Genomic DNA, 17,329 nt, shown 5'->3' with positions numbered 1-17,329 from the left:
ATATCTGATGATTTTTTTTTTTATATAGTCTGGTCATTAAACAGTAGAAAGGCTGACACCAGGATTGGGGAGGTCAAAAGTTTATGTGTACTATTTATACAAACAGTAGAAGTTTAATTATAAGACCCTTATTTTCAGATCATTTTTTTATCTCTAGACTCTGCTGCTTATGAATCTAGTGTTTTTCCTCATTTTTTACTGTTCCATAATTGCCTCTTAGATTGTAGCTTTCTCTATCAAATCTGTCCACTAGTTGTTTTCCAATATTTCTTTAAATTTCTTATCTGCTGCTAGTTTCAGTCTGTTTGAGACTTTACCTTTGTATTTCTTACATTTTGGGGGAAGAGGACGAGAGAAACACTTGAGAGTAGTTAACTATATAGAAGATGCATTCTTTTTTAAAAACTTCTTGCTTCTGGTTTCTATTATGTTCTTTCCTCAATGCCATTTCTCTGTTTCTCCTCCCCCCTGGATCTAGTAGGAAATATCATCATCTGGAAAATTGGCAAATGTTCAATAAAAATGGGTTCAATACAGGAATAAATATTATCTTAGAAAAAGTTTGTTGCAGCTGGTTTAGGTACTCAGAGAAATAGGTGCTTAATTTTAGGTTTATTAAAAGCATTTTTACATAAATACATAAAGGTGAAGTATACCTGTATTTATAGCTTTAAAACTTACATTTTCTTAGGACTTTTGTTGTTCTGTTAAACTCAATTGAAAATATTTTTAAAAATTGCTCTGTGCCTTTTACCAAAAATTATTGGAAAATTTCATATATATGTATAGCAAATGCCACAGAATGTTTTTATTCCCTTGAACAAATGTTAGTAAATTTTAAAGGAGCATGTCGAACTTTTGGCCCAGCAGTTTTTGTTACAACTATTCACCTTTACCTTACAGCGTAGCCCTAAGAAATACTTAAATCAGTCGGTATGACTGCACTGCACTATAACTATTAATGGGCAGCAAAATTTGAGTTGTATGTAATTTCATATCATAAAATATTTTCTTTTTTCTGTTTACTTATTTATTTTTATAAACATTATCTTGTAGACCATACTTGTATTACTAGCTTGCAGTTCATACCAGAACTTGTCAGTTCTTGCCCTAGATTACTTGTCCTATTAGAGACTTTTGTATTTGAATATTGATATGTTTCCTATTTGCTCCATTACCTTTTTAGGCAAGCTAATGAAGAATACCAAATATTGGCTAACTCCTGGCGCTATTCATCTGCTTTTTGTAACAAACTGTTTTTCAGTATGGTGGACTATGATGAAGGAACAGATGTTTTTCAACAGGTAAAAAAAGTTGTATTTCATTTTGGTAATACATAGTGTAGTTGGTTATATTTGATACATTTTTGCTTGCCAGATAAAACTATATTTCATTAAGTTAATAAATATAATAAGTAGTTAAAATAAAATATATGATTTGATTGAAGTTATAGTTAATATTATCTCTATCATTTTAGTTTCAGCCATTGTGAGTAAACACATTTTGAAGTTTGTATTGTAGAGCAAATGTGTTTTTATCAGCATACAGTGGCAGTTTACATGCATTAATATTATTTTTTATTTAATTATATGTGGTCTAGGTAATATTTTGCACAAATTTATGATACTTTGTATAAAACCTAAGAGAAGTTTTACTTAACCTTAATTTCTCCATTGTGGTAAATATAAATATTTTTAATATAAATTATTATTTATTTAAAAGTGTTTTCTCTCTATTATGGACTGAATTTTATCCCATTCCAAACTCATATGGTAAAGCCATAAATCACAACATGACTATATTTGGAGGTAAGGTGATTAAAGAGGTAATTGAGGTTAAAGGAGACCATTAGGGTAAGCTGCTAATCCAATAGGACTGATGTTCTCATAACAGAGGAGGATACATCAGGAGTGCATGTTCGAAGAAAAAAAGGCCACTTCATAGCAATAAGGTTGCTTTCTAGCAAAGCTAGCAAAGGAAGTTTCATCAGAAACCAAACCTCGCCACCACATTGATTTTGTATTTCCAGTCTCCATAAATGTAAGGAAACAATTTCTGTTTTTTTAAACCTCTTAATCTGTTGTGGCAGCAAAGTAGAAGGATGTAACTTCCTTTACAGTCTTCTCTATAAACAAAGTATTGGATTTGGTATACAGATGCTAGTTGCCATTGATGTTGTCAAGTTGTGTTGTTGTCTTTGCTAATGCTGAGTGCTTATGTTTCTGCTTCTGTTCTGAGTGCTTTGGATTATGGCTTTTGTTCAGGGGTTTAAGCACTTAGACCTTTTTGCCCACCCAGGGACATCACTTTCAGGTTGCTGGCAACTAAAACACTCAGGGGTCACTCCAGGGGAACTGGGCTAATTGGGCTGCTCAAAATACCACACAAGAGACAGAAATACATTTATCTTTGGGGGTGCTGTGACAGCTCCTCTGACCTTAAGGGTCTCTTGGCACAGAGAGAGAGAGAAGAGACCATGTGCTGACCCCTTTTATGGAGGAAAAGCTATTCAAATGAGGTAAGGGTTCAGATTTCAAGGGGCTGAGTCTAGCTTCATGATGTCTGCTGTCAGCAGGTTGATTGACATATAGACAGGCCACACCCAAGGGCAGTGTAAGAGAAGGGGATACACAAAAGGCGATTCCATGGAACATTCTATCCAAAACAGGGCAAGGAGTAATATTGCAAAGGAACAGGTGAGTGTAGCTCAACCCATGGGGCTGTAGGAAGGCACGCCTATGCAGGAGACATAGTGGCTGGAACCCTAGAAGATCCAGGCTATCTAGCAGCATGACCACACCACTCAGCAGGGGAGATGGACCCAGTCACAAGCTAGTCAGCCTCCCACATCCGATATATTCTTTTCATTTGGCTTCACAGTGACCAATGAGAGAGAAATTATGTCTCCATTTCACAGATGAGGAAATTAATGTATAAAGAGATAGTTACTTTTTCAAAGTTAGAATGCGAGTGTAATTTGTACCTAGAATTTGAATTCATCTGCTAGCACTCAGGTCTCTAGCTCTTAATCAGCTATTTTTCTCAGTTAATAATTTGTTTCCAATCTGACTACTAGAGCAAAGGCTTCCAGTCCAAATGTCTACTTGTTTTAGGCTATTCTGGTCTCTTGTTTTTCCAGAGGAATTTTATGACTGCTTTTTGTATTTATATGAAGAATGTCATTGGAATTTTGATTGGAATTGCATTAAATTGTTATAGTGCTTTTGGTAGTACGGTTATTTTGACAATATTAATTCTGCCTATCCAAGAACAAGGGAGACTTTTCTCTCTTCTAAGGTCTTTTTAAAATTTCTTTCTTTAGTGTTCTATAGTTTTCATCATAGGGGTCTTTCATCTCTTTCATTAAGTTGATTCTCAAGTATTTTATTTGATTTTTTTGAGGCTACTGTAAATGGGTTAGTTTTACTAGTTTCTCTTTCAGAGGATTTGTCACTGATGTACAGAAATACTTTTGATATATAGGTGTTGATTTTATATCCTGCTACTTTGTCGAATGCACTTATAAGTTCTACAAATTTTCTGGTGGAATTTTTTGTATCCTCTAGATATTGAATCCTGTCATTGGCAAATAGTGATAGTTTGAGTTCTTCTTTTCCTATCCACATCTCTTTAATTTCTATTGTCTGTCTAATTGCTCTGGCTAGAGTTTCAAGAATTATGTTAAATGGAAGAGGTGAAAGAGGGCATCCCTGTCTTGTTCCAGTTTTTAGAGAGAATGCTTTCAATTTTTCTTCATTTAGAGTGATATTGCCCTTGGACATAGCATAGATAGCTTTTACAATGTTGAGATATGTTCCTTTATCCCTAGTTTTTTTAGTGTTTTGAACATGAAGGGGTGTTGTATTTTGTTGAGTGCTTTTTCTGAATCTATTGAGATGATCATATGATTCTTTTATGTCTGTTGATACAATGAATTACATTTATTGAGTTCCATATGTTGAACCATCTTTGCACCCTTGGGATGAATGCCACTTTATCATGGTACACCATCTTTTATATGTTTTTGTATTTGATTTGCTAGAATTTTTGCATCTGTGTTCATTAGAGATATTGGTCTGAAGTTTTCTTTCTTTGATATGTTCTCTTTCTGGTTTTGGAGTCAGGGTGATATTAGCCTCATAGAATGAGTTTGGAAGTATTCCCTTTTTTTCTGTTTCATGAAATAATTTGAGAAGTATTGGTATTAATTCTTTGAATGTCTTGTAGAACTCATCTATGTATTCATCCGGTCCTATGCTTTTTTTGGTTGGTAGGCTTCTGATGACATCTTCTATTTTATTGCATGAAATTGATCTGTTTAACTTGTGCATATCATCCTGATTCAGTTTTGGGAAATCATATGACTCTAGAGATTTTTCAATGCCTTTGATAGTTTCTATTTTATTGGAGTACAAATTTTCAAAATAATTTCTAATTATCTTCTGTATTTCTGTAGTGTCCATTGTGATATTTCCTTTCTCATCATGGATGTTAGTAATTTAAATTTTCTCTCTCCTTCTCTTTGTTAGTATAGCTAAGGGTTTATCAATTTTATTTATTTTTTGAAAGAACCAACTTTTTCTTTTTTTAATTTTTTAATTGTTTCTTTCGTTTCAGTTTCATTGATTTGAGCTCTGATTTTAATTATGTCCTGTCTTCTACTGCTTTTGGCCTTGGTTTATTCTTTGTTTTCTTGGGCTTTGAGATATAATGTTAGGTCATTTATTTGTTGCCTTTTTCTTCTTTTAAGGAACAAACTCCTTGCAATGAGTTTTCCTGTTAGTACTGCCTTAGTAGTTTCCCAGAGATTTTGATATGTTGTGTCAGTGTTCTTATTTACCTCTAAGAATTTTTTAATCTCCTCCTTGATGTCTTTTGCAACCCCTTGTTCATTCAATAGCATATTATTTAGTGTCCAGGTGTTGGAGTAGTCTCTGTTTTTTATATTATCATTGATTTCTAATTTTATTCCATTATGATCTGACAAAATACAGGGTAGTATTTCTACTTTTTTGTATTTGCTAAGAGTTGCTTTGTGACATAATATATGGTCTGTTTTAGAGACGGATCCATGTGCTGCTGAGAAGAAAGTGTATTCATTTGTTGACGGATGAAATATTCTCTTCTATATGTCTGTTAAGTCATTGATTGTATTACTGAGTTCTGTAGTTTTTTTTTTTTTTTTTTTTTTTAAGCTTTTGTTTGGAAGATCTATCTAGTCATGAAAGAGGTGAGTTAAAGTCACCCAGAATTATTGTGTTGTGGCCTATTTGATTCTTGAACTTGAGAAAAGTTTGTTTGATGAATGTAGATGCTCCATTGTTTGGGGCATATATATATTTATAATTGTTATGTCTTGTTGTATGGTTCCTTTAAGCAATATGAAATGTTCTTATTTATTCCTTTTGATTAACTTTGGCTTGAAACCTACTTTATTTGATATGAGGATAAAAACCCCTGCTTGTTTCTGCAGTCCATGTGAGTGGTGTATTTTTTCCCAACCTTTCTCCTTCAGTCTGTGGGTGTCTTTTCCAATGAGATAAGTCTCTTGCAGGCAGCATATTATTTGGTCTTTTTTTTTTATTTTCCATCTAATCTGCCAGTCTGTCTCTCTTGATTGGTAAATTTATGCCATTAACATTCAGGGTTATTATTGAGACATGATTTGTATTCCTGGTTGTATTTGTTTATTTTTGGTATTTAACTTGATATTTCCTTTAGCATAGTACCTCCCTTTGCTGATTTTTATTGTTTTTTTGTTTACTCTTTATGGAATATTTTGCCGAGGATGTTCTGTACTACAGGCTTTCTAGTTGTAAATCCTTTTAACTTTTGTTTATCATGGCAAGTTTTTAGTTTGTCATCAAATCTAAAGCTTAATTTTGCTGGATATAAGTTTCTTGATTAGCATCCATTTTCTTTCAGATCTTGTTATATGTTGTTCCAGGACCTTCTAGCTTTCAGGGTCTGGGTTGAAAAATCTGCAGATATCCTGATTGTTTTCCCCCTATATGTAATCTGATTCCGTCCTCTTGTGGTTTTAAATTCTCTCCTTATTCTGTATGCTAGGCATTTAAATTATAATGTGCCTTGGTGTGGATCTGTTATGATTTTGTACATTTGGAGTCCTGTAAGCCTCTTGTATTTGATTTTCCAATTCATTCTTCATGTTTGACAAATTTTCTGATATTATTTCGTTGAATAGATTGTTCATTTTTTTGGTTTGGTTTATGCCTCCCTCTATCCCAGTAACTCCTAAATTTGGTCTTTTTATGTTATCCCATATATCTTGAATTCTGTACTTAAGGTTTCTTACCATCTTTACTATTTATCTTACCATATTTTTTGCTGGGAATGATTGAAAAGTCATTTTATTATCATTTTTTGGAACCCTTTTTTTCCACTTAGGCCCCACCCATTTTATCAGTGCCACACCCACAGACATTCCAGGTTGTCAAGTGACTGCCAACTGTCAATCCAGTCAAGCCACACCCCTCCTCACCCCCTCCACACAGTACCCACCTTCTAGCTAAAAAGGAGCACTTCCCGCTTATGCTCATACCCACGTACTTTCTTAGGCTGGGTCAGGGATGGGCCAAAGCCCCAACCCCCAATGCACCCGTGCCCTGGCATGGACAAGTGCCATAGTCAGCTGCCCTCATACTACTGAGCGGGCGCAAGGATTCCTAAATTTGGAGGGGCTTGGACAAAGGCCGGGGAGGGGATGAGGAAGTCAGGGCAAAGCCAGTTTCAGTTGAGCAGGTACCAGTGCTCAACAGTGGAGAGGCTACCCCACTTCTAGGGGCCCCTTTATCATGCACATACATGGTCAACATTCTTTTCAAGATATATTATATATTTTGTCTTCATTGTCTGAGGTCCTGTCTTCCAAGTGACCTAATATGTTGGTGGTGCTTTCTATTGAGTTTCTAATTTGGTTTATTGTTTCTTTCATTTTAAGGATTTCTTTTTTTTTTTTTCCAGAACCTCTATCTCCTTATTGAAGTAACCTTTTGCTTCCTGTATTTATATAGCTCTTTATCAAAACGATCTTTTGCCTCCTGTATTTGCTCTCTTATATCACCCTATAATTCACAGGACATTGTAATTATGTACATGCAGAACTCCTTTTTGTCATTTCTTCTGCTGTGTTGGTCATGGATTCTAGTAATGTAGTATCTTGGTTTGTTTGGGGCACTTTCTTCCCTTGTTTCTTCATGTGGTTTGTATGTCTTCCCTTCTAGCACTGACAGTTTTTACCCTATAGGCTTTTAGTGTCCCTGCAGGGTTCCAATACCTCTCCTTTAAGGGGGAGAACAATATTAACATCCCAATACAAACAATAAACCCAATAGCCTTAAAACAAATAGCTGGTATTAGGACATATGTTTTTTTCCCCTTCCGCAATATACAGAAATGGTGAGTTCAGTTATTATCTATAATATAAACAGTAGGTTTACTAAAAAGTCTACAGTTTCTGATAGTATACAAAGAACCAGGGGTGAGGTGTAGCAGGAGCTGTTGAGTAGGTAGGAGATAAGGATATAGAGTTATTATATATTAGGAAGCATGAAAGAGGAATCCAAAGAAGTTGGTTAGTAGCAGGAGAAGAGAGAGAAAGTGATTTTGGATTGACAAGTAAGTGGGAAGACAATAGAGAGAGTACAAAAAACATTAAGTATTACGAAAAATAAAAAATATAAAAAGAGGAGATAAAAGAATATACAACACAATTGTAATATACTATTCAGACATCCCAGTCCTCAGTAGCCTAATTCATGAAAAGTACTTGGTTTTACAGATTTGGGGAATGTGAGGGTGGGAGGAGAGAGAGAAAGGAAAAAAAAGAGAGAGAAAAAAAATCTGGACGGAATATAAAAGATTGTTTTTGTTGCAAGCCAGTATCTTTCTTGCTTCTCTTCTCATCCAATAGGTTGGGTTGTCTATTGTTTGCTGGTATCTCCACCCTCAGAATGGTGAAGGTTATTAGGGTGGGAGGGTTGGTCTTTCTTGCAGGGTAGAACTCCTGTAGGTGGGGTTTAGCTGACTCCTTTGGGATCCTCTTATGTGATGTAGGCACCTGGTCTTATCTCCTTATATTGCCTGTAGACCTCACAATTTCTTGTTTCTAATTTGATCTCTAAATTGTATCTCACTCACCCCTTCCCTTTCTACTTCCCAATTAGGAAACTCTCTCTCCCGAGGTCTATGGGCTGTGCTCTGGGAGCTGCACATCTGTCACCGAGAGCTGTTTTGTATTGTGTAGTTCTGGACCAGATTTTGTAGCTATGGATGGCCATTTGGCTGTAAACCCTGTACCGGGTTAGCGGCTGTAGGGGAGAGTGGGGAGTTGTGGATTATAGGTACCTTGATTTTGTTGCTAAGCCCCAGCCGATGTCTTGTGCTGGGAGTTGTCCCAACTAAAGATGGTGATAAAGGTGTCCCAAGATGGAGGCGGCTGCTTTTGGTGCGGGGGTGTTGGGTCTAGTGGGGCCTCGTGGTGGTGTTGGGCAGCATGTTCAGAGATGCTGCTCTGTGGCTTACAGTGTTATGGCTGGCGGTTGACTTCAGACTCTGTGTAGTGTCCTCAGGTGCAGGCTACTGCATGTAGGGGACTCCCACAGTGGTTGCAGTATCCCAAGATGGAGGCGACCTGGGCAAGCCCCACGTTAGTAGATGGGGGTTCACACAGACATGATAGCCAGAGGTCCAATGCATGGGCAGCTGTCTAGAGTCCTCTAATATCTTGCAGAGGAACAGTCTTCCCGCTACTTGAATCCCAGGTCAAGGAGCAACACAGAATGCAGCCTCCCTCTGGCCCATCATCTTGGATCCTCCCAGAATTCTTAATAGAGATCTGCATTGTCTTTTCCGAAACTTTGGTTTTCATTTTAAATGTGGAAATCCACAAAGTTTTAGAAGTTAATGATTTTTATGAGGAATTTTATTCTGCAAAAGTGGGGAAATATGTACTTTGTTCCTCTTGAGAACTACTAAGGGAAAATATAATGCTTATATTTTCTTTCCCAGTGAGTCATGTTTTATTTTGTTGTTCCTTTAAATCAGTGTTTTAAAGTACTGTCAGCAATAATTTGGTATCTCAAGATAAAACTAAGACGTACAGAAACTTTTAATTCCTAGCTTATTGGGGAGACCTTCTCAGAGTTACTTCAGTTACGTGTAATTTACATGGGAATGGCTGAGGCTAAGTATTGGATGATAGGCCAGTGGGTTAATAAATATAGTGTGTTAGAAGCAGCTATTAAACAGATATATGTTGTGCTTTGTTTAGTGTGCCCTTGAAGAACTTCTTTGAATTACATGACTAAAAAAAACTAAAATATTAACCTCTAGTATGGATTTTTCTGATTGTTATAAGAGAAGGAGTATGAGGGACTTCCTCCCTTTTAATTATACTTAGATGTTGAGTGTAGCTCTCTCTTGTGTATTCGTTGAAAAAAAAAATGCAAGTGAACAACTTCTAGAGTGGGAGAAATACAGGAAAGAAAGGAACTAGTAACCTCGTGCTTTTTTCAGTTTAAGCAAAGTTACTAAATGTCCATGTGTGCAAAGTTCACTGCAGGAAAATGGACTAAAATAGACTCTTAATGTAGAGTATTTATGTGTGTAAACACGTATATTTGTGTATATGTGTGTATGACACTTCTCATATATATGTAATGTGTCTGTTATATGATGTTATCTTTTATAATCTGTCTCATGTTTGCAGCATATTGTAGGGACTTTTTATAATTTACTGTTAAAATGAACTAGCTTAAAATTTTTTATAAAAAGTTATTTTGAAAAAAAATTGTGGACAATTTACAAGCATCATCATAGAGTGGCATTGAACTATGCATGCCTGTAATCCCTGTGGTTTAGAAGGCTGAGGCAGAAGGATTGAAAATTAAGTCAGCCTCAGCAACTTCGTGAGGCCCTAAGCAACTCAGTGAGACCCAGTCTCTAAATAAAAATATAAAATAGGGCTGGGAATGTGGGTCAGTGGTAGAGTGTCCCTGTGCTCAATCTGGTACCAAAAAAAACAAAAACAAAAACAAAAAAAGAGAGTGAGTTAGGAAACCTGAGTCCACATCAAACTGAACCTTTGTATAGCTGGCTGTGTGACCTTTGTAAATTGTGTGATCCTTTCTTTAAGCCCCTCTCTTCTAATCTTTAAGAGGTAAAATAATAGTGCCTTTCTCTTAGGACTTTTGGGAAGATTAAAATGAAATGCTAATATATGTAGGTGTTTAATTCTCTGCCTGGTGTATAAATGTGTATTCAGTCATACTGGTGTGGCAGTCTTCCTTCTCCCCAAATTATATTATTGTTATTATTATTATTATTATTTTGCAGAAGTTAGTTAAATCTAAATTCTGTAGAATAAATGAAAAGTTGTATGGTACAGGAATGAAGAGCAAGAAGAGAAACCATTCCAAAAATAAATAAATAAATAAACTGTGTATCCCTTTGGAAAAAATAATTCCTTAAATGTTTTCTTATTCTGTGCTACTGTAACAGAATATTATGAGTTTATAATGAACAGAAATGTATATAAATGTTTTATGTAAAGGTGCCAGAATCTCTCAAGGGCCTTCTTATTATGTCATCACGTGATGAAAGACAGATAAAACAAGAGGAGTCAGCTTTCCCTTTTATAATACCTCTAATCTCACTCAGAAAGGTAGAGTTTCGTGACCTAGTCATCTCTCAAAGATCCCACCTCTTCCTATATAGTAGCATTTTTTTTTTTCCGTACTGGGGAATTAATTAAACCCAGGGGCTTTTTATTACTTAGCTACATCCCCAGTACTTTTGATTATTTTATTTTGACACAGGTTCTTGCTAAGTTGCTGAGGTTGGCATCAAATTTGCAATCATTCTCCTCAGTTCCCTGGAGTTTCTGGAATTACAGGTGTGTGCCCAAATATACCTGGCCCAAATATTATTATTTACTGGTAGTATTTATAAAGTACTAATGCAGATAACATGAAGGTAAATAATGAAAATTTGATTGAATTTGTAATACTAAAAATGAGAAATATTTGGAATAGATTTCTGTCAAGTATGCAACTTGTAGTGAGCTGAATAAAGCTGTATAAATTGGAAGTTATTGTAAATATGACAGCTACAGTCAGAGTTCATTTATAGGGCACAAGCTGTTTTAGTCCTGACTGTAAACTTTGTTGCTCTTGGTAGATAAACTTTTACTGTATCTTTACCTTGATGTCAATTCTTAATTTAATTGTGTAATGGATGTAAATTGATTTGATTTTGATTTCATTCCGATTATTAGGAAATGATGAACTATATTTAACTGTTGGCCTTCCATTTTAAGGGTTTTTAAAAATAATTGCTGGGCAACAGAATGTTAATCTGTGTATACTTTTGTAGTTTGCTCCTCAATATAAATTAATCTAATACATATTTTTAGACTTCATATCATTAAAAAGTATTATAATTACTATAGGATAGTATTCTGCTTAGTATGCTTTTCAAATGGAAATTACCCATGGAAAACATTCCGGTGATATAACTATTTTAGACATTAGAATTAATAGACATGTTGAACAGAAAAAAGCCTATATTGTCGGTTTCTTTTGTAATCTCTGGTAATTTTAAGTTATTTAGACAAAAGATATCAATTTCTATTGTTTAATAATTATTACTACAAAAAAGATTTTCAATTTTATAGGAAATTAAATCTACTTATAATGTGTTTGAAATTAATTTCTTAATATGTATATTTTTGCCAAATTTCAATAGTTGGTTAAGAAGGAAAATAATGTCTATATGTTGTAAAATCACAATATTTCTGACACTTTTAGTACCTTTTTCTTTACCTTAATTACAAAATTCTAGAAAGATGAAGAATGAAATGACTGTAAAGATGTAGAGGATGCAGTTGAGGATATTAATAATGTATGTTAAATGTGAGAGTTCAGAGAAGTTAGTCAAATTCACCATTTTTTTTCATTCAGTAGTGCATTGGGATGCATAAAAACAAAAATTAAGCTCTCAAAAGCCATTTGGATTTTTAAATAAAGTCTGTTTCCAAAATTCAGGCAAAACGAGTATAAAATGTTAGATCTACAATAGATAATGTTGGGATGATATTTAGTGTTTTTTATCATGTTTTACAGCTCAACATGAACTCTGCTCCTACATTTATGCATTTTCCTCCAAAAGGCAGACCCAAGAGAGCTGATACTTTTGACCTTCAAAGAATTGGATTTGCAGCTGAACAGCTAGCAAAGTGGATTGCTGACAGAACAGACGTTCATGTATGCTTTTATTCCCCACATTGTAATAATAGACTGATTAGCTTGTTTTATTAGAGTATTTTAATAAGTCTATAGGATTTTAAAATGTGCGTATGGATATTTGTTCTAGCATAGAGAAAACTATGTTTGATATCTAATGAATGATAAGCTGAACTTCGATTAGGTGAATTCAGATGGTTTTTAGAACAATGGTTGGTTGATATTTTAAAAACCGTTAAAAAGTTCATGAGTTAGTCCCAAGCTAATTGGAGGGGGGGGGTGAAAATGCATTGAAAGTGGTTTAATAATATTAGCAATTTAAGAAATTTAATTAAAAACCAAGTGATAAAATTTTTTATCTTTTGTGCAAATAGGAATAGAATTTAGAACCATATGAAAAAAATACCTACTTATGTGTACTGCTCTAACAACTGTAAAATGATGTAACTATTTTAACAGTATATGTTATAAATCTGTCTTTTGTAATTTAACTTAATTCTACTTCTAGGAATTTAACTTAAGGATGTAATTAGGGATGATTCAGATTCTTAGTCATAGAAAATTTTTAACAGCTTTCATTTTAATGGAAAAAATGGAAATAAATCAAATGTCTAAAAAATAAGAGACTCAATAAATGTGCTATGGCATAGCCAAAAAATGATTTGCAAGAATATTTCTCATAGGATCAAACTCACGGTCTACCAAGTGAGAAAATAATTTTGAAAGTATTTATAGTATGATCTAGAATTTTTTAAGAGCATAAATGTAAATATAGGTTGAAATAGACTGATAATTGTGGAAGGAGATGATGTTAATGATAACATCTAGGACTTAGAGCTATTTCTTTCCCTAATAATGTCATTATTTTCTGCATTGAACAAATATAACCAGTTACTTTAAAAGTGCATTCATACTCAAAGTAATACAGAAACATTCATTTTTACCAGTAGGTCTGTATACATTTAATCTAAGATAGTTGTCTCTCATATGGACCAATTGGACAAATTGTGTTCATAGTGGTATAATAATTTTATTTGAGCTGCTACTGTCCATATTAGAATTATTGGATCCTATTATGTAGTTCCAATTAGAATGTTATACCCTTTATAACATTTTCCCACCTTTCAAGATCTATTCTAGAATAAGTCATTTCATTTAGTTGTTATCTTTCTTATCTTGCTTTAATCTGGAATATTTCTATAGCCTGTTGGCTGTCCTTTAGACACATTGACACTTGGAAAAATGGAATTTTTATCCTACTTTTTACAAAGAATGATTTCTCATTTGATCTACCTAATGTTTAGTCATATAGGATTCTGCTTATGCTTTCTTAGCCACCATATTATGTAGGTCATGTTTTTTTTTTTTTTTAAATCATCTCCTGTATTTGTCCTATAAATCGTGAGGGGATATTATCTTCATGCCGTAATCACTCCAAGGTCAGGTACTAAGCAATTGGACACCTCCTGCAGCCCAAAGCCTTTGGAAGTTATCCAAATCATATTTTCTGTCACGTTATCACTTCTGGTATCTTTTTCATGTGGTGTGTGATGCCCCTTGTTTCTTGAACTTGTGAGTACAATCAACTTGTTTTTATCTTGAACTTTTCCACCTGCATCTGACTAATCATATCACAAAAGAATACAAAACATATTATTTCCCTCTGTGGTTTGTAATTTATTGCTATTCTTAATTAATTTGGTTCTAAGTTATATCAGAGTTCACTAGTGGGAGTCCTTCATGGTGACTCCTGTGTTCTGTGACATGCCTCATCATTCTAAATACTTTATTATTTTCTGACCTAACAGTTAATTCTAGATTCTTCTTGTATCTACCCATTTACTCAACCTAACTTCAAAAGCCATCTCTCCAAAGATCCTTGGTTCTTTTTAGGAAGGAAAAGTTACTATAATCAAGAACTATATGTACTTTACAAATCATGAGTTCCTATCACTTGTATCTATTTCTATTAAATAGCCTTTACACTTTAAAAGACAACATCAAGAGTGAGTAGACAGCCCCCAGAATAGGGGAAATATTTTGCAAATCATTTTTCTGATTTATATTTAGTAATATATAATAAGGTTCTAAAATGCAATAAGGAAAGGACAAAACCCATTTAAAAGTGAGCCAAGGATCTGAGTAAATATTTCCATATGGAGATTGTACAAAAGGACAATAAGCCCATGGAAAGATGCTGAACTTTGTCATTCCTTAGGGAAACCAATCAAAAATCCAATGAGAAGGGCTAGTAAATGGGAAAAAAAACTTGATTATTTCTCTTTCACTTTTAAAATTTTCATTTCATTTTTGCAGATTCGTGTTTTCAGACCACCGAACTACTCTGGTACCATTGCTTTGGCCCTGTTAGTGTCACTTGTTGGTGGTTTGCTCTATTTAAGAAGGAACAACTTGGAGTTCATCTATAATAAAACTGGCTGGGCCATGGTATCTTTGGTATGTTATCACACTGTCTCTTTTTCACCTATTTCTTTGCATAATAGTTAAGTTTTATAATATTAGCAAAATGAGCCAGATTATTAATATAATGGATTCAAGTATGAATGAGAATTCATTTTTTATGACTGTGATGATATAATAGTATAAGTTCATTGTAAGTTTAATCTACACTATCTTCCTTCCACTTTTCACTATTAAAATGTAATGTTCCTAAGCACTTGGCACATTTCAAGTGCTAAATAACATATATTGAACATATTTAGAAATTCAGTAAGAATTGATAATGGTAGCTTGAAGTAATTTGCAAACGGAAGCAATTTGCAAATGTATTCATTTTTTTTCCAACTACTATTTCTGCTGTTTGCCTGATGTTTCTTAGGTAGTGGGGTTAATAGATAAAACCCAGACTCTGCCTATAATGAATTCATTGTGAGGATACAAACAAATCAATAGACAAATACAGATAAGGTTATTCCTTCTCTAATGGAAGGTAAGCAGGTAGAACTATAGGAATATAGAGAAAGAGTACTTACTCTAGAGTAAAGGGTATTCCAGAGTGTGAGAGGAGCTAAATTTTAAAAAGTAATGAAATTCTGAAATTCTTAAGGTCAAGTAATCAATGATATGGATTATGGACTATCCAGAGGACTATATTTCTGTGTGGCTAGAGCAATGATGACAAAGCAAGTAGCAGTAAGAGATGATGCTGGGGAAAAAAAGAAGGCAGTTTTTGATCACAATGCTAAGACATATGAGTTTTATCCCACAGGCAATGGGAATCCATTAAAATACTCCTGAGACAGATATCATGATTAAGTTTCTTAGAATGATCACTGTAATACATTTCATTTAAAGCAGTGGATTGATTTGGCAGATGGAATACTAGTTAAGATAATATTGGAAGAACCATATGAACATACTCCTTTCTGAGTTGCTACAGAAGTACTTTTCTTCCTGATTCTTATGATCATGCTAAATTTCTTTAAATAATTAGCTAATAAAATAAAACATAAATATTATATAAGTAAAACTGATAGGTCTGGTGCTCACTAGTTATATTAATTAAGATGTTGGTGTTAAAACATAAATATCACAAATTTCATATTATACATATGGGGCTTAAACTATTCCTGGAAAATAAATAAAATGATTTCCTGATGTAGAGGGGATTATTATTAGTAGTAGTATTATTTTAATGTAACTATTTTGAAAGACATGAGAGTAAAGCAAAAAATAGTAACATTAATAAATTGATGGGTTTGTGTGTGTGTGTGTGTGTGTGTGTGTGTGTGTGTGTGTGTGGTGTGTGTGTGTGTCTGTGTTTTACTTTAAGTGGAATAGTATCAAATTTAAATTAGTTGGGATGAGTTTAAGATACATACATATTGTAATCTCCAGATGAACAACTGAAAATTAGCAAAGAGATATAGCTAGCAGGTAATAGAAGGATTAAAATATAAAACTAAAACTTACCTATAATTACAGAAGAAAAGAGGAAAAACACAAGAATAAAAAACAAATGAAGCAAGCTGGGTGTAGTGCCATGTCTGTAATCCCAGCTACTTTATTCCATTTACTGGGAAGGCTGAGGAAGGAGGATCACAAATTTGAGTCCAACCTAGGCAAATTAGAAAGACTTGCCTCAAAAAAATAAAAGAGGTTGTGGCTGGGGAGGTAGCTTAGTCGTAGAGCATTTGCCTAGCATGTGCAAGGCCCTGGGTTCAATCCCTAATACTACAAGAAACAAACTCCTCATGAAACAGTATAAATTAAAAAATGGGAGAAAACTATAATCATATCAATGTGTTTATGTGCATTTTGTAAACAAACATAATACTCTAATAAAATGCAGTTTTCCCACTGGATAAAAGTCAGTGACAAACTGGGTGCGAGAGAAATACTTTAAAGGCAAAGGTACTAAAAACAAAAGAATAGAAAACTATAATACCCAAAACAGGCCTAAATAAATGAAGATATACCCTATATTCAAGATCACAAAATTTTATATTATCATGTTATATTCCCTTCAGATATACCTATGGTTTTTGTTTGCTGGTTAGAACTCCTAAGATGGTGATTGGGCACAAACATTAATGGGAGTAGTTTCTGGCACTGCTTTGGCTTCTGTATGAACAGGGATATAGCACTTCGGAAGTTGTAGCCAAGCAGCTCAGATGCATTCCCCATGCCCAGTGCTGTTTGGTACAGTGGCAGAGTTTGTGGATGCATCCTGGTTGCCACCCTTGTGCCACTTTTTTTTATGCTGGTATATATTTGAGGCAAAAAGTTATAAACTCTACCTGAGTAGCCACTATCACAACTTCTCGAAGCCCACCTGAATCCAGCACAGACATGTGTAGCATTCAGATTACATGGAAATGGTGGTGTCATTGCTGCTGCTACTCCTGATTGTGCTCTGCTATCTTGATGCTGACTCCGGGGGCGGGGGAAAAAAAAAAACCCACTGCAGTAACTCACTCTGCATGGCATCACTAAGTTGGACAAGATGATAGTTCTCTTTATCTTGAAAGAGAACTAATCAAATTTCTAAGGTTTCTTGAGGCCTTTGCAGAGGAGCAACTGAAGGTGCATATATATTTCCTCCA

The 17,329-nt window shown here is 34.3% G+C and overlaps 1 protein-coding gene across 2 annotated transcripts in view; it reads left to right on the top strand.

Annotated features, from left to right (window-relative positions):
• The window catches only part of Tusc3 (tumor suppressor candidate 3), a 232,246-nt gene that overhangs the window by 98,433 nt on the left and 116,484 nt on the right, over positions 1 to 17,329 (top strand). For both annotated transcript variants that reach the window (XM_076852440.1, XM_076852439.1), the window contains exons 3-5: positions 1,187 to 1,304; positions 12,144 to 12,284; positions 14,580 to 14,720. In XM_076852440.1, the coding sequence (XP_076708555.1) occupies positions 1,187 to 1,304; positions 12,144 to 12,284; positions 14,580 to 14,720 (400 nt within the window). The remainder of the gene's footprint in view (positions 1 to 1,186; positions 1,305 to 12,143; positions 12,285 to 14,579; positions 14,721 to 17,329) is intronic.

Source organism: Callospermophilus lateralis, chromosome 4 (assembly GCF_048772815.1).
Source record: "Callospermophilus lateralis isolate mCalLat2 chromosome 4, mCalLat2.hap1, whole genome shotgun sequence".
Classification (NCBI taxonomy): Eukaryota; Metazoa; Chordata; class Mammalia; order Rodentia; family Sciuridae; genus Callospermophilus; species Callospermophilus lateralis.
This window is presented reverse-complemented; position numbering and strand designations above follow the sequence as displayed.